This window comes from Equus quagga, chromosome 3 (genome assembly GCF_021613505.1).
Source record: "Equus quagga isolate Etosha38 chromosome 3, UCLA_HA_Equagga_1.0, whole genome shotgun sequence".
NCBI lineage: Eukaryota > Metazoa > Chordata > Mammalia > Perissodactyla > Equidae > Equus > Equus quagga.
The window spans coordinates 121,326,559-121,345,669 of record NC_060269.1 but is presented as its reverse complement, the minus strand read 5'-3'; the positions used below and the strand labels follow the sequence as shown (position 1 = coordinate 121,345,669).

The following is a 19,111-nucleotide window of genomic DNA, read 5'->3' as shown; positions in this document are numbered from 1 at the left end:
CATGTTCAAAGAAATAATAGCAGAGAATTCCACAAATCTAGGGAAAGAGAGGGAAATATGTGTGGAAGAATTTTCCAGATCGCCTAGATTTGTCAATCTAAAAAGACCTACTGCAAGACATATAGTAGTAAAACTGACAAAAATGAATGACATAGAAAGAGTACTCAGGGCAGCAAGGCAGAAGAAAATAACCTACAAAGGAATTCCTATCAGGCTTTCAGCAGATTTCTCTGCAGAAACCTTACAAGTTAGGAGAGAAGCAATGCCATATTCAAAACTTTAAAAGACAAGAATCTTCACCCAAGAATACTCTATCCAGCAAAAATATCCTTCAGATATGAGGGAGAAATTAAATCTTTCCCAGACAAACAAAAGGGACCTTGTAGCCACAAGACACCCCATACAAGAAATCCTCAAGAAAGTCCTCATACCTGAAAAAAGAAAAAAGAGAGAAAGGGGTCACAAAACACAGACTAAGGAGATAAATAGTTAGAATCAGAATAGGATAGCAAATATTCAACTATAGCATTAGGCTAAAGGGAAGGAAAACACCAAAAGCAAAGACAATCTTGTCACTTTAACCACAAACTCACAACACAAGCTGGAATAAGATATGAGAAAAACAACATGGGAGGGGAGGAGGAAAGGGACTGAATCGGTTTAGACTAAGGAAGCAAGAGGCCATCAGAAAATGGACTATCTTACACCTAAGATTCTGACTACAAACTTCAGGGTAGCCACTAAACTAAAAACCTAAAAAGCAGAAGAGAGACACAAAAGATAAATAAGGAAAAAACAAAGAAACATATCATAAAAAAACTACATAATTCAATGGGTAGACCAAAACATACAGGACAAGAAACAAAGGAAACGCAGGAAAATCAGAAAATGAGTGATATAATGACAGCATTAAGCCCTCACACATCAATAATCACCCTAAACATAAATGGATTGAATTCTCCAATAAAAAGACACAGAGTGGCAAGATGGATTAAAGAACAAGATGCAACAATGTGCTGCCTCCAGGAAACACATCTCAGCCCCAATGACAAACACAGGCTCAGAGTGAAGGGGTGGAAGATGATACTCCAAGCTAATGGAAAACAAAAGAAAGCAGGGGTCACAATACTTATTAGACTTCAAGATAAGGCATGTAAGGAGAGACAAAGAGGGGCAGTATATAATGATCAAAGGGACAGTCCATCAAGAAGAAATAACAGTTATAAATATCTATGCATCCAACACAGGAGCACCAAAGTTCATAAAGCAACTATTAACAAACCTAAAAGGAGAAATTAAAAATAACAGAATAATAGTAGAGGACCTCAACACCCCACTCACATCAATGGATAGATCATACAGACCGAAAATCAACAAGGAAACAGTGGAATTAAATGGAAAGCTAAACCAGTTGGAATTAATAGACATATATAGAACACTCCATCCAAAAACAGCAGAATACACATTGTTCTCAAGTGTGCATGGAGCATTCTCAAGGACAGACCACATGTTGGGAAATAAGGCAAGCCTGTATAAATTAAAAAATTTGAAATAATAACAAGCATCTTTTCTGATCATAATGCTATAAAGCTAGAAATTAATTACAAGAAAAAAGCTGAGAAAAGGACAAAGATGTGGAGACTAAACAACACGCTATTGAACAAGCAATGGCTCATTGAAGAAATTAAAGGAAAAATCAAAAACTATCTGGAGACAAATGAAAATGATAACATACCATAGCAACTCATATGGGATGCAGCAAAAGCCATGTTAAGAGGCAAATTCATCTCAATACTGGCACACCTTAACAAATAAAAAAAATCCCAAATAAGCAATCTCAGATTACATCTAACTGAATTAGCAAAATAAGAACAAACAAAGCCCAAAGTCAGCAGAAGGAGAGAATAATAAAAATCAGAAATTAATGCTATTGGAACAAAAAAGGCAGTAGAAAGGACCAATGAAACAAAGAGCTGGTTCTTTGAGAAGATAAATATAATTGATAAACACCTAGCCAGACTTACAAAGAAAAAAAGGGAGAAGCTCAAATAAACAAAATCAGAAATGAAAGAGGAGAAATAATAACAGACTCCACAGAAATACAGTGGATTATAAGAGAATACTACAAAAAACCACATGCCAACAAAATGGATAACCCAGAGGAAATGGATAAATTCTTAGACTCTTACAACTTCCCAAAGCTGAGTCAAGAAGAAACAGACAATCTGAACAGACAAATCACAAGGAAAGAGATTGAAACAGCAATCAAAAGCACCCCAAAGAAGAAAACCCCAGGACCAGATGGCTTTCCTGCGGAATTCTACCAAACTTTCAGAGAAGATTTAATACCTATCCTTCTCAAGCTATTCCAAAAAATCAGGGAGGATGGAACACTTCCTAACACATTCTAGAGGGCCAATATCAATCTGATATCAAGGCCTGACAACGACAACACAAAAAAAGGAGAACTACAGGCCAAGATTGCTGATGAACATAGATGCAAAAATCCTCAACAAAATTTTGGCAACCCGAATACATCAGCAATACATCAAAAAGATCATACATCATGATCAAGTGGGATTCATACCAGGGACACAGGGAGGGTTCAACATCCACGAATCAATCAATTGGATACACCACATCAACAAATTGAGGAATAAAAGCCACATGATCATCTCAATAGATGCAGAGAAAGCATTTGACAAGATCCAACAGTCATTTATGATAAAAACTCTGAACAAAACGGGGATAGAAGGAAATTACCTCAACATAATAAAGGCCATATATGACAAACCCACAGCCAACATCATACTCAATGGGCAAAAACTGAGCACCATCCCCCTGAGAAAAGGAGCAAGACTAGGGTGCCCACTATCACCACTCTTATTCAACACAATACTGGAGGGTTTGGCCAGGGCAATTAGGCAAGCAAAAGGAATAAAAGGAATCCAAATAGGGAGTGAAGAAGTGAAACTCTCGCTGTTTGCAGATGACATGATCTTATTCATAGAAAACTCCCCAAAATCCATATGAAAACTATTAATAGAAATAATTAACAACTACAGTAAAGTTGCAGGGTACAGAATCAACTTACAAAAATCAGTTGCTTTTCTATACTCCAATAACGAACTTACAGAAAGAGAACTCAAGAATACAATTCCATTTGCAATTGCAACTAAAAGAATAAAGTACCTAGGAATAAATTTAATCAAGGAGGTGAAGGACTTATACAATGAAAACTGTAAGACATTACTGAGAGAAATTGATGATGACATAAAGAGATGGAAAGAGATTCCTTGCTCGTGGATTGGAAGAATAAACATAGTTAAAATGTCCATACTACCCAAAGCAATCTACAGATTCAATGCAATCCCAATCAGAATCCTAATGACATTCTTCATGGTAATAGAGCAAAGAATACTAAAACTCACATGGGGCAATTAAAGACCCCAAATCACTAAGGCAATCCTGAGAAAAAAGAAGAAAGCTGGAGGCATCACAATCCCTGACTTCAAAATGTACTACAAAGCCATAATGATCAAAACAGCATGGTACTGGTACAAAAACAGGCACACTGATCAATGGAATAGAACTGAAAGCCCAGAAATAAAACCACACATCTATGGACAGCTAATCTTCGACAAAGGTGCCAAGAACATACAATAGAGAAAAGATAGTCTCTTCAATAAATGGTGTTGGGAAAATTGGACAGCCACATGCAAAAGAATGAAGGTAGACCACTATGCCATACACAAAATTAAACTCAAAAAGGATCAAAGACTTGAAGATACGTCCTGAAACTATAAAACTTCTGGAAGATAGTATCAGTAGCACACTCTTTGACATTGAACTAAAAAGGATCTTTTCAAATACCATGTCCTCTCAGACAAGGGAAACAAAAGAAAAAATAAACAAGTGGGAATTCATCAGACTAAAGAGCTTCTGCAAGGCAAAAGAAACTAGGATCAAAACAAAGAGACAACCCACCAAATGGGAAAAAGCATTTGTAAATCATATATCTAACAAGAGTTAATCTCCATAATATATAAGGAACTCACACAGCTGAACAATAAAAAAAAAAAAACAGTGTGATCAAAAAAGGGGCAGAGGAGATGCACAGACATTTTTCCAAAAAAGATATACAGATGGCCAATAAACACATGAAAAGATGTTCAACATCACTAGTCATCAGGGAAATGCAAACCAAAACTACACTTAGACCTTACAAAGATACCACCTTATGCCTGTTAAAATGGCTATAATCACTAAGACTAAAAATAACAAATGTTGGAGAGGGTTTGGAGAGAAGGGAACCCTCATACACCGCTGGTGGGAATGCAAACTGGTGCAGCCACTATGGAAAACAGTACAGAGATTCCCCAAAAAACTAAAAATAGAACTACTATATGACCCAGCTATCCCACTCCTGGGTATCGATCCAAAGAACTTGAAATCAACAATCCAAAGTAACATATGCACCCCTATGTTCATTGCAGCACTATTTACAATTGCCAAGACATTGAAGCAACCCAAGTGCTCATCAACCGAGGATTGGATAAAGATGTGGTAAATATATACAATGGAATCCTACTCAGCCAGAAAAAAAGAGAAATTCATCCCATTTGCAACATCATGGAAGGACCTAGAGGGAATTATGCTAAGTGAAATAAGCCAGTCTGAGAAAGATAAACACCAGATGATTTCACTCATATGTGTAATATAAACAAAGACATGGACAAAGAAAACAGTTCAGTCTTTACCAGGGGAAGGGGGATGGGAGGGGGGCACAGGGGGTGAAGGGGAGCACTTATGTGGTGACAGTCAAGAAATAATGTGCAACTGAAATCTTGCATAGATGTAAAATATTATGAACTAAATTAAAAAAAATTGATAAAAAATAAAACCAAAAAACAAGACCCCAAAATATGCTGCCTCCAGAAAATGCATCTCAGCTCCAAAGACAAACATAGGCTTAGAGTGAAGGGATCAAGTACAATACTCCAAGCTAATGGTCAACAAAAGTAGGTGTTGTCATAATTTTATCAGATAAGGCAGACTTAAAGTTAAAAAAGACAATGAGAGACAAAGAGGGGCAGTATATAATGATAAAAGGGACATTCCACCAAGAGGACATAACACTTATTAATATATATACACCTAACACAGGGGCACCAAAGAACATAAAGCAATTATTAACAGACCTAAAGGGAGAAATTAACAGGAAGACAATAATAGTAGGGGACCTCAATACCCCACTCACACCAATGGATAGATCATCCAGACAGACAGTCAATAGGGAAATAGTAGATTTAAATGAAACATTTGATCAGATGGACTTAATAGATATATATAGAACATTCCATCCGAAAACAGCAGAATATACATTCTTCTCAAGTGCACATGGATCATTCTCAAAGATAGACCATATGTTGAGTAACAAGGCAAGCCTCAATAAACTTAAGAAGATTGAAATCATCTCAACCATCTTTTCTGAGCACAATGCTATGAAGCTAGAAATCAACCACAAGAAAAAAACTTGGAAAGTCAGAAATACGTGGAGACTAAACAACATGCTATTGAACAACCATAGGATAATTGAAGAAATCAAAGGGGAAACTAAAAAATACCTGCAGACAAGTGAAAATGAAAATATAACATACCAATTCTTATGGGATACAGCAAAAGTGGTTATAGGAGGGAAATTCATAGCAATACAGGCTCACCTCAACAAGCAAGAAAAATCCCAAATAAGTAATCTTAAAATGCACCTACAGAGATAGAAAAAAGAACAAAGCCCAAAGTCAGCAGAAGGAGAGAAATAATAAAAATCAGAGCAGAAATAAATGAAATAGAGAAGTAAAAAACAGTAAAAAGGGTTAATGAAACTAAGAGCTGGTTCCTTGAAAAAATAAACAAAATTGACAATCCTTTAGGCAGACTCACCAAGAAAATAAGAGAGAAGGCTCAAATAAATAAAATTAGACAAACAGGAGAAATTACAACAGATTCTGCAGAGATACAAAGGATTATAAGAGAATACTACCAAAAATTATATGCCCACAAATTTGATGACCTAGGAGAAATGGATGAATTCCTAGACTCATACAACCTCCCAAAACTGAGTCAAGAAGAAATAGAGATTCTGAACATATCAATCACAAGTAGAGAGATAGAAACAGTCATCAGAAACCTCCCAAAAAACCAAACTCCAGGACCAGATGGCTTCTCTGGAGAATTCCACCAAACATTCAAAGCAGATTTAGTACTTACCCTTCTCAAACTATTCCAAAAAATTGAAGAAGATGGAATGCTTCCTAACACTTTCTTACTGTGATACCAAACCCAGACAAGGACATCACAAAGAAGGAAAACTACAGACCAATATCACTGATGAACTTAGATGTAAAAATCCTCAACAAAATACCGGCAAACCAAATACAGCAATACATTAAAAGGATTGCACACCATGATCAAGTGGGATTTATTTCAGGGACATAGGGATGGCTCAACATCTGCAAATCAATCAATGTGATACACTACATTAACAAATTGAGGAATAAGAATCACACGATCATCTCAATAGATGCAGAGAAAGCATGTGACAAGATCCAACAGCCATTTATGATGAGAACTCTCAATAAAATACATATAGAGGGAAAGTACCACAACATAATAAAGGCCATATAGGACAAACACTCAGCCAACACCATACTTAATGGTGAAAAACTGAAATCCATCCCCCTGAGAACAGGAACGAGACAAAGGTGCCCACTCTAACCACTCTCATTCAACATAGTACTGGAGGTGTTGGTCAGAGCAATTAGGCAAGAAAAAGAAACAAAAGGAATCCAATTTGGAAAGGAAGAAGTGAAACTTTTGCTATTTGCAGATGACATGATTGTACATACAGAAAACTCTAAAGAATCCACCAGAAAACTATTAGAAATAATCAACAACTACAGCAAAATTGCAGGGTACAAAATGAATTTTAAAAAATCAGCTGCATTCCTATATACTAACAATAAACTAGCAGAAAGAGAAGTCAAGAATACAATCCCATTTACAATCACAACAAAAAGAATAAAATACCTAGGAATAAACTTAACCAAAGAGGTGAAAGACCTGTACACTGAAAACTATAAGACATTACTGAAAGAAATTGAAGAAGACATAGAGAAATGGAAAGATACTCCATGTTCATGGGTCAGAAGAACAAACATAGTTAAAATGTCCATAGTACTCAAAGCAATCTACAGATTCAATGCAATCCTAATCAGAATCCCAATGACATTCTTCACAGAAAAAGGACAAAGAATCCAAAAATTTATATGGAACAACAAAAGACCCCAAATAGCCAAGGCAGTCCTGAGGAAAAAGAACAAAGCTGGAAGCATCACAATCCCTGACTTCAAAACATACTACAAAGGTATAGTAATCAAAACAGCATGGTACTGGGACCAAAACAGACAAACCGATCAATGGAACAGAATTGAAAGCCCAGAAATAAAACCACACATCGATGGACAGTTAATCTTTGACAAAGGAGCCAAGAACATATAATGGAGAAAGGAAAGTCTCTTCAATAATTGGTGTTGGGAAAACTGGACAGCCACATGCAAAAGAAGTAAAGTAGACCATTATCTTGCACCATACACAAAAATTAACTCAAAATGGATTAAGGATTTGAATGTAAGACCTCAAACCACAAAACTCCTAGAAGAAAATATAGGCAGTACACTCCTACACTGGTCTTAGCAAAATCTTTTCGAATGCCATGTCTACTTGGGCAAGGGAAACAAAAGAAAAAGTTAACAAATGGGACCACATCAGACTAAAAGCTTCTGCAAAGCAAAGGTAACCATGAACAAAAACAGGAAGACAACCCACAACTAGGAGAAAATATTCACAAACCATTTATCAGACAAGGGCTTGATCTCCAAAATATATAAAGAACTCATAAAACTCAACAACAACAAAAATAAACAACCTGATCAAAAAATTGGCAAAGGAAATGAACATTTTTCCAAGGAAGATATACAGATGGCCAACAGACACATGAAATGATGCTCAGCATCACTAATTATTAGAGAAACACAAATCAAAACTACAATGAGATATCACCTTACACTAGTCAGTGTGGCTACAATTACCAAGACAAAAACCAACAAATGTTGGAGAGGATGTGGAAAAAAGGGAACCCTCATACACTGCTGGTGGGAATGCAAACTGGTGCAGCCACTATGGAGAACATTATGGAGATTTCTCAAAAAATTCAAAATAGAAATACCATATGATCCAGCTATCCCACTACTAGGCATTTATCCAAAGAACTTGAAATCAACAATCCAAGGAGACTTATGCACCCGTACATCCATTGCAGCATAGTTCACAATAGCCAGGATATGGAAACAACCCAATGCACTTCTACAGATGAATGGATAAAGAAGATGTGATATATATATATATATATATATATATATATATATATACACAATGGAATACTAAGCCATAAAAAAAGACAAAAGGGTCCCATTTGCAACAACATGGATGGACCTGGAGGGTGTGATGTTAAGTGAAATAAGCCAGACAGAGAAAGACAAACATTGTCTAATTTCACTCATATGTGGAAGATAACAAGTACATGGATAAAGAGAACAGATTAGTAGTTACCAGAGGGGAAGCAGGCTGGGAGGTGGGCAAAAGGGACAAAGGGGCACATATGTATGGTGATGGGTAAGAATTAGACTACTGTGGGTGGGCACGATGAAGTGTATTCAGAAATTGATAAACAATAATGTACAGCCAATATTACACAATGTTATAAACCATTATAATCCCAATAAAATTACTTAAAAAAAAAAAAGACATTACCAGGCACTTCACAGAAGAGGAAACACAAATGGCCAATAAACACAAGAAAAGAGGTTCAGTCTCATCAATAATCACCAAAATGCAAATTAAAATATTATAAGATATTTAAAAAAAAAGAATTTAAGACAGAAGCCCTGTTCCAGGAAGGCGTTATCATCACAGATAATTATAGTATAATATATACTAGGTGTGGCAGACAGTGAGGAACCTAGCAAGGCCTGTTTGATCAAAGTCCTCTCTGTGTCACACTGTCTCTAGATGGCCCAACAAACACTTGTTTCCCAAACATTAACTCTTTTCATCTTCTTGTAAATTGCTTCCTTTCCCTTTGAAGGCTCAGACCCCTTCCCCCTTCTCCTTAGTCCAGAACAACATACGTACCTCATTTTTGCCTGACTGTCTGGCATTTTTTCATGTGAATTCTCTGTGTGCATGTATTACTTTTGACTTCCTCCTGTTAAACTGCATTATGTCATTTTAATTATTCGACCAGCCATAAGAACCAAAAAAGGAAGCAGGAGGGAATTTTCCCCTCCCCAACACAAGCCAGGGTTGACTGACTTTTCACATATCAGTGAAAAAGTCCAAATCTGGTCTCTCCCACATCTGTATTTCAGACTGATCATTCTCAGCTCTGGAATAGGCTGTTGACTTACCATGTTTTAAGAGGAACAGTAAACAATTGGGCAATGTTTAGAGAGGAGTGACTGGAATGCGGATTAAGTTTGGAATCATGTCAAATGAAGAACAGAATGAGATAGGGGACATTTAGTTAGGGGAGAAAGATATGATAGAAGAATACGCATGATAGCCAACTTCAAATATTTTGCAAGTCTATCATTCAGAAACAAGATTAGACATTTTCATAAAAGACATAAGAGATGTATATCGGACAGAACCAGAATCAAAGGGAGCCATTTACTAATCTCATTTCTACAAAAGGAAGAAGCTGCCTGGTAAGGGAAGATCGGTCAGGAATGTTGTAAACTCTCCCCGTATCAGAGAGGCTGTTGAAAAGCATAAGTCTGATGGGCTCATCCAATGCTAAAATTATACGATTATTTGAAGGAAATATTATTTTTGAAAATCCAAATAAAAAGTAATAAAGTCACGGACTAGTTATTTGATTTTCACAATGTTACCTTATTATTTCAATAAGTGGGAAACATTCAATAAGTTTTAATTGTACTTGTATAAATTTTATTATATAATTTTTCAGCAATATATCTCCTGCATGAAATAAGCTATGCCTGCAGCTCATTTTAGACTTCTAAATTACACGGCTCTTTTACCAATGAATTAAGAGATTGATGGTTGAAGTAGATCATTTACCATGGGAAGATAATGAGCAGCTGCAAAAGTAGCATGAGTTATATTTTTTAAAATCCTAATATTATTCATATTGAAAGACTTTTACATGATTTAAAAAGAAACATCAAAAGATAATATGAAAATTTATCAAAATAAAAGAAAATTAAACTTTCTGGAAGATTAGGTCTAAAGACATTTAATTTACATAAATTCATTAATTTCAACTTTGGTAAAAATCAATTTGAGGCAGAGTAACATATTTTATTAAAAAAAATTTAGGAAACAGATGTCCAGTACATTTTTCCAAGATTTAAAAAAAAAATTAAGAAGAAAAATTCAAGCATGAATGAAATTGTTTACAGTGTGGAAAAACAGACTATATAGATGCATAAAATGTGATAGCCTGGTTGTTATAAGTAGTGAACACAGTACAATTTCTACAGTGCTCAACGGTTCATGAACCTGTCTATATCATGAGATTCCTTTGATCTATATGACCACTGTGAGGTGCAGGTAAAGCATGTTTTATCATTCCTATATAAGTGGCCAAGAAAATAAGTCTCAAAAAAGTCAAGTGGTTTAGCAAAGTTCACACAGCTAGTAAATTACAGCAGTAAAACTACAATCTAGATGTTTTAACTCCAAACCCCATGGATCTCCTTTTCCCCAAGATTACTATGTAACCCAAAAGAGGCTTCCTGACCTACAGGCCTATTTTCCCCAGGAGGTCTGTGTGACGTTAGATGAAACACTTTCTTATTAGGCTGAAGAATATTGTGAAATGTAATCTTGTAGTCAATAAAAATTAAGGTATAATTGAGATTTTTTTTTCTGAGAGATCTAAAGGCCCTATCAGGAAAAAAGACAAAAGCTATGTTTAGAGTGACGGAAAACAATAATAATTCATATTTACCCAATTTATGAAGTATGCCTGAGTAAATTTCACCACTTCTAATGTAACCAACAAGCTGATAGGAATAAGATTGTTGAAAAGAATGATGAAGGTCAAGAAATTCAGTCCAAAATTATTAGCGCCACCATCTGTTGGGGGAGATGGGAAGAAAGTCATTTGCATATTTTATTTGCATTGATCAGAACTTAAGCATAATAAAAATTTTCCATATTATACAGCATATCTAGATAGTTTGGGAGGAACACTGGGCTGATAACATATCCTTATTCTCAAATACGTTCTTCAAGATGGGACAACATTTGTGTTCAACATGTTAATCCTACTGAGAACTGCGTAATGGTATGAAAGAGTGAAAGGGCTATTATGTATTTCAAATCCTGTTCCAAACAGGAAGTTTAGAGATATCAGGGATAGGACTGAGAGTTTATAAATGTAATATCTCAATTGGACAGAATCACTTTTATATAAATTCTTGAAAAGCGTTTCTAATTTAAAGCATGCCTTAAAAGCAAACAAAACAGCAGCAGCAAAACCAACTCAAATAGAAAAACAAGGAAGGGCTGGACTCCAGGTAAGTTCAGCCCTGGGTAAGTTATATTTTTCCTCTTCAATAATGAAAATAAGACAGCTATCTCAGATACACTGTAAAGCATATGAAGAAACAAACTGATGGTAGCCCTAACAGTTGTAATGTTGAAATGGCAAATCAATGACTGTAAGAAAAGCTGGAATAGCTGCAAAGCTAAATCAATATAATAAAAAAACTGAACAAATCAATTTTGCTATTAGACTTTACCAGAATTTGTTTTCATGCTTTGGGAAATTTAGTATTTACTGGTTAAGTACTCATCAAAAGGCAATGCAAACTTACTTCCAAGAAAAATTCAAGGGTGATACATTAATCTATCATCAGGAAAAGGATAAATGCTCCAAAAGAAAATTATTTAATAGTACTTTCCCTAAGACAGGATGGCCATTAACATAGAATTCATTGCATTTATGAATTCAAATGAAAACACATTCAATTTAAACATTTTTAAAGAACATAAACTACTTTTCAGTGCTTTAAATACACTCAATCTGCTTTCTTTACCAGATAGCTATCTAATTACCAGTGTTAAAACATTAAAAAAATAAATTAATAACATTAATAAAATAACATTTTATACTACTATGAAAGCCTCATTATATTTTTAAGGATTTTGAAATTTTAGAGATTCTAACATTTTACTTACTTTTACTGGAAATTGCATTGAAAACTAAAGATTAAATGCCCAGTTATCTTGGCAACAAGGTTTTCATTTTAGAAACAATAGGAAATTCCAAGATAAACTGTGAAACAAACACATGTTTTAATGAAAGAAAAAGGTCAATAAGCACTTCAATGCTTACAGTTCAGATTGAGATACCAGTCTTTTCCAGAATGCCTTCGATTCCAAATGGCTGAGCCCACAGAACAGATAAGAGACATGGCAATTAAGATACAAAACAAAATCAAAATTTGTACATTTGTAATCCGTTCCACATTTGAGAGTTTAAGTGGTGGACTCGTTGAATTCTGTAAAAAGAAATAAGATGAATAATAAAAGTGCGTACAAATGATTAAGTAATGAGTATCTAGTATTTTGATGAGGATGACAAAGTAAGTCACAACTCAAAATCTAGGCATGAGTAGACAACATGAAAATTTTACTGAAAACAATCACAAATGTAATAACTGTCAAACATTAACCAAACATTAACTCGTTTTCTAAAGGCCACTATAGCACCCAATGCTTTTTTATAGGATGTAAAACCATAACAAGAAGAGAAGGAAATTTCTTTTTGTAGACACAGCTCTTGCACTGTGGCAGGTAGGATGAACAATGCATTACTTGACTACTTAAGCAAAGAGGGTAGGCTAGAAGCATCTATCATCTCAGCTAAGAGAGGCAGAGAAGGTGGCCTATGCACCCACAGCCAGAGACCTGGAAATTCCAAAGTATGAAGGCAACATTTAAAGGATCTCTGGTTTCCAGATTTCTGGTGGCATTTAGAAATTGTTTTACTGAACACAAAGGCAATCATAGTAGTCCTGGCTATAAATAATAACAGGGGCAAGTTTCCTCAGCTGTATTTAATGACAAAAAATGATTATGCTAGATCAAGGCTTCCACAGGACAGAAAATTAAATCCGTCATAATCAACATAAAATGTTGACTTATAGAATTTATAGAATGGTTAGGGGGTAGAATCATTAATAGAAGTCCTGTTTGCCTGCTGACAACATCTTCCTGCCTTTACAATGTACCAAGTTACCAGCCCTTAAAGCAGATCTTCATTTAATATCTTAAAATTGAGTTTCCCACACCCATCTAATCACTGAACACTGAGGATATTACAATGTAGAGAAGGAGCATCCATAGGCATGTGTAAACATTACAAGTGCTAGGGTTAAACTTGATTAAAAATTGTCAAACATAAAAATACTATGAAAAAATGGTCAACATTTGATTCAAGCTTTTCTTTTAATTTTATGCAAAAATGAAAATAAGTTCTAAAATTCAATCATTGTCTTAAAATTATAAGACAAATGCTTTAATGCAGGGCACTCATTGTTACACAGACAACTTGTATCAATCACTGTAATAGTCAGTATACTAACGCTGCCAAAGGACCAACACACAAAATCATTAAGAGTTCATGTACTGGGTGGCCTCTTGTGAAAGCTTCCAGGGTTCTTGCGTGCCATGAGCCATTTCACAGTCCCACTCACTGAAGAACAAGATTCTGGATGTACAGAATGGGGCTCAGGAATCTGTGACAGATGGTCTGCTATGTTTGGGACTACTGCAGCAAGAGCTACAAATAGCACATTTTCAAAAGACTTTGGTCCAAAAGGTTTTCATAGATAAAAATCCCACCTGCATCAGCTTGGTGTCATGTCCAGTGTAGACAACTATTCCATGAACCCACTGTGTATTTCTCAACTGAGCGCCTCGAAGAAGAATCTGATCTGCTCCCAGGGGAACAGTGCTATGACAGATTATGTTGACATTAGAAACAACATTTTCTAAAATGTTTAAGAATTCTACAGCCACTATATAGTTCCAAAAAAGGTTCTGTTATTAAAACAACCCTTCTTACATTTATGTTTAGCAAAGAAGTAATTTTCTTACCAATAAGAATAATTTCCTTACACAAGGACAGCTGGAGGGAAGCGTTTCAATTGCTTCTCCTTAACACCGAACCTGACATTTCCTACAACTTCACCGTCCAAAATAGTAGGCAATGTTTTGAAATTCAGAAGCTATTTCTCAAACCTATTTAAAACATTTCCTGATTTAGTAAGTCCATTTGGGTTTCTGAGATGTTTGGAAGTAGTGAGGTTAGGGGATCTGATACCCTTCTCCCACCTTCCTTTAAATTAAAAATGGCTTTGTGCATAATAAAGGTTCAAAAACATACACAAGGTGAGATAAATACACAGATCTCATCATACACTTGCATTGCCATCCCTACCCTCCAGAGCAGTCCTGTATCTAAAATCTCTAGGACTTTCATTTGATTGTATTTGAAGATCAGTTCTCCAAGAACTGTGAACAAATTTCCAATAAATGGTAAGCATCTAGAAGTCTTAACACTCCTTCGAAATGACAGCAAATTGAGAGTATCCATTTCATATAGCTGAAACCACATTTTTCATGAATGGGTTTAGGTTGTTGGTTGACACAAGCTTACACAGAGATATCAGAGGGGTACAAGCTATCACAGATATAGTGGGATTCTCAGTGGAAATTTACTACACAAAATACAATGGCTCAAGGATTTCTATCACCATGTCTTCATTTTAATAAGAAAAAAAGCAAAAAAGAAAAATACATTCAAAAACACTTCCAGGAAAAGAAGGAAACAATTTCCTCCAAGAAAATCTTGTGGGGAACACAGAACTTCTTTGTCAGCGGAGGCAGGGAGACACTGAAGCTTTCATTCCTGGTGGGCTTCTACGGTTGAGTAGGCTTCTAAGGCGAGTAACAGCTTGGGCCTTGGACCTTCTTTCAGGAACTGCACAAATATCACTGGCCAGGTGAAAATCAATCCAGATGGGGGGTTAATAACAGCACCTCAAGTCTTCCATTTAAATGGCTAAATCTTTAGGAAACAGTGTATTCTCATTTAGAAAAGAACACACAGCAACTATAACTTATTCTTTATGCACAACAGCATGTCTTTTGGGATCCATCTGGATGGGAACCTCTCCTGTGTATGTCTCAAGATTTGGAGTACACTTCAGAGTTGAGAGCGGGCCTCAGGCCTCAGGCAGGTTTCCAAGAGGTTCTTGGGAAGTTGCTGGACTATGCTCTGGGGCACATCTGTGCCAACTCTTCCTTATGTATCCAATGGGGTATAACATAGCAACTGTCACCTCAGCATTTGTGGTGTGGATTGATTAGAATTTGGTACAAACTCTTCAAAAGCAAAAAATAACCATTTTCAATCATAAGGACTCAACAAGAGTCAGTTGTTACTAGTTTTCATGAGAGTTGAAATTTCAAAGCTTCTGGCATTAGACAATCTCTCATCCTAAAAGGAATCAAAGCACACTGATTCCAACAAAGGGGCTCCAAGAGTTCTGGATAATCATTGTAAAAGTCAAATGAGCTGCAAATATGAAGGTATCGAAAATCTCTCTCCATTTTTCATATAAATTAAAGCGTAATATATAAATTCTATCTGTACCCTAAATTTTGGCACCATCATACAAAATTTCTCCTTCACTGCATAAAGTTGCTCGGCAATGATTTGATGGGGAATTGATAAGAAATGGAAACCGGCTAGTTAGGAATGTCAGACTGCAGAAACATTACTTGTATAAATGGCCAAATCTATCATTAGTCTATAACCATATGTTCATGGAAAGATCACTCTGTACAAATTTTATAATAATATATAATTACTTCAAAAATTACAGGAAAGTTTTTGATGGATCTGAATGAGGATGACAGTTCAGGGTATACTTCAAATGTCCTAAGAATGCAAAACTGTAATAGTGCAACTACAAAATAATGAAAGCACTGATAATCTCTCAGGCTGGTGGGTTGAATGAGTGCATTTAGCTGCATTTAGTTGGCCACTACCAATGCAAAATAGAGGAGGCAGGGAAATAAGCAAGGGGAGAACCAGAGGAAAGAGAAGGGAGGCAGGAAACAACCCGACCTTTACTGCCAGGTTCTGCCCCATTTCCCTTTCTCCCCTTTGCAATTAAACTCCTTGACAAAGTTGTCTATATTTGCTATTTTCAACTTCTTCTGTTATCTCAAACTCATTTTCCTTAGGCTCCATCTTTTCTAACAGAGTCAAGGATAACCACGTGCTAAATCCACCTGTTAATTCTCAGCGTCACTGCACTTGAACATCAGCAACATCTGATCCACTTTGGTCACTCCCTCTGCCTTCGTACCATTTCTTCACTCTCTCTTGGTTTCTATCCTACCAACTTGATCTCGGTCTCTTTTGCTGATCCCTTCTCTTTTTCCAACTTAACGCTGGAGAGTCTTAGGATAGTCCTTGGGGCTCTTCACCTTTCTATCTATACCCTTTCACCCTCGGTGATTTCTTCCAGTTCCATGGCTTTAAATATCTATACTAACTACTCGCAAATTTATCTCATGAACCTGGACCTCTAGCCCACACTCCATGTTTATATATTTAACTGCCCCCTTGGCATCTCTGTTTGGACACCATAAATTTACTAAGTTCAAAACTGAACTGCTGACATTCCTCCTCAAAACCCTCCAACGGTTCCCTATTTCATTCGGAATAGCAGCCTTACAATGGCCTGCAAAGCCTTGCATGGTCTCTCAGCCCTTCTATTACTCCCTTCTTTGCTCACTCCACTCCAGCCATACTGACCTCCCTGACATTCCATCATTACTCCAGGCACTTTCCCACTCTAAGATGATGTAAAGATATAACTAATAATTTGCATTGACTATTCCTTCTGTCTGGAATCCTCTCCCTCCAGATATCCAAATGGCTAACTTCCTCACCTCCTACTCACCTGTGCTCGAATGTGACCTTCTCCATGAAGCTTACTGCAACCGCCCTAACTGAAAGTGATTCCCTCCCAAGGATTCCCAATCTCCCTTACCCTGGGCAATGTTTTCCAAAGCATTTATCACTTTCTTACATAGTATAGAATTTTATTTTTCATTTTATTGTTTGTCTGTTTGCCCTTCTTTTACTCTAAGAAAGTAAGCTCACAAGGGCAGGCATATTTATCTGCTTTGTTCACTGTTGTCTCCTTAATATCTGTAACTGACCTAGCTGCTATGTGCTTAATAAGTGCTGGGTGAATGGCAGGAAATAGGAGAGGAGGGGAAGGGAAAAAGGCAGGAAGCAGGTAACAGCAAAAGATGACTATAGATGATAACATGGCCTAGAAAAGAGCATATGCAGTTACAAAGAGAAGACAAGAAATTATCCAGTACAATGAGCCCTTTGGGTGCAGTGCCTGAACTCTCTGAGGCATCTAAAGATCCCAAGAAAGGTCCCAGGCCACAGAGACTGGACAGTTAAGCCCGTAACATAAGTATCCTGGACAAAGAATAAGTCACCAAACAACAAGTCAGAAGCCTGGCATATCCCTGAAAACATCCAACTGTCAGGTTGGCAGGAACCCTCCTGAAACCTTGTGCTATACGGTGTGTACAGGGTTAAGAGCTAGCATTTTCACAAAAGGACTCTGGGTGGAAGTAATACAGAAATGCTCAAGAAAAAGGTTTTGAGTGATCATACTTAGAGCACAAGAAAATAATATGTACCCAGGCTTGGCAGACACTCAGCAATACACTGTGACACAGTGGACTCTGGGTTTTTATGAAGACCGATTTTACATACCCGTGTCCATCAAGTCTTATGTTCCCAACAAAATCGTAGAGATGTCTGTTTGGACTTTCACACTCGATTCTGCCAGAAATTCTCATCAAACTGTCAATGTCTTTTATATCTGATGTTGCTGGTAAGCCCTGTTTGGAAAGTTTTAAATACGCAAAGAAGGTATTAATTAAGTTGTGTGTAGGGGGGAGAGGGAAATTTGAATTCATCCAGGCCTGCAGATCTAAGGGATCCCACTATTCTGTAGGCAATTCTCTTCCCTTATACAATGCTCTCTTTGTCAAATCATAATTAAGGACACCTTCTTCTACACTTGAACACAGGTTTTCAGCACAAGGATAGGGCAGCTTTCATGAAACTTCTAAAATATATTAAAGAGACTATAAACCAGTCTGCAAAGATATTTGAAATAAGTCCTCAAAGAACTGTTCGCTTCCAAAAATAAAATAAATATTTAGTATTATACGGTCTGTCGAATCTCAAACGGGGAAGGTGAAATGAATAGAATTTATGTCCAAAGACAGTAGTTATGTTTCTGCTCTTTTAGCTCACTTAGAAGGGAAACTCCAAAATAGTTCCTCCCTCTGGCCAACCAGAACTGGCTCGAAGGGAAGAGTCCCCGCTTTCTGCAGCACCCTGAGTTCAGGTGCTGTGATGACCTTCCTTCCACCACATCCCCGCCTTCCCACATGCCACTTTCACCATCCGCCTAGAACCCAAGAGAACACATTTTTAAAAGTCCCCTTTAAAACTTCCAAAATAAAAACCTTACAGTTGCTTTCTGTTACGGATGGTACGAGAAGTAAATACAGAAATCTAAACTATCCCCTGAGATTAGTGAGACTTTTAGAACAGTAATGCAAACTAGGTCTTTTCAATATGGCAAAGTCAAATAATTTGGGCCAGGTGAATAGGGAAAATAAATATGCTAACACGTTTCAAAATACATAGAACTACTATTATCATCATCAGAGGGTTGGCTATTACACAAAATTTTAAAAATACTACAAAACTATTTGGACTGTATTTAATTAGGCAAGTAGATCTGAGTCTTCCATAATATTTAACAATACCAGGTGATAAAACCTCTTAATAGTAGCTCAGTGAGAAAAGACTTGCAATTGGACAGAAATGCTTCAA

At 36.5% G+C, this 19,111-nt stretch overlaps 1 protein-coding gene across 3 annotated transcripts in view; it reads right to left on the bottom strand.

The window, feature by feature from the left end:
- LOC124237237 (phospholipid-transporting ATPase IA-like) overlaps window positions 1-19,111 on the bottom strand; it is a 220,743-nt gene that overhangs the window by 137,830 nt on the left and 63,802 nt on the right. For all 3 annotated transcript variants that reach the window (XM_046656693.1, XM_046656694.1, XM_046656695.1), the window contains 4 exons: window positions 17,975-18,102; window positions 13,999-14,110; window positions 12,488-12,653; window positions 11,096-11,223 (listed from right to left, as the gene is read on the bottom strand). In XM_046656693.1, coding sequence (XP_046512649.1) covers window positions 11,096-11,223; window positions 12,488-12,653; window positions 13,999-14,110; window positions 17,975-18,102 — 534 coding nt within the window. The remainder of the gene's footprint in view (window positions 1-11,095; window positions 11,224-12,487; window positions 12,654-13,998; window positions 14,111-17,974; window positions 18,103-19,111) is intronic.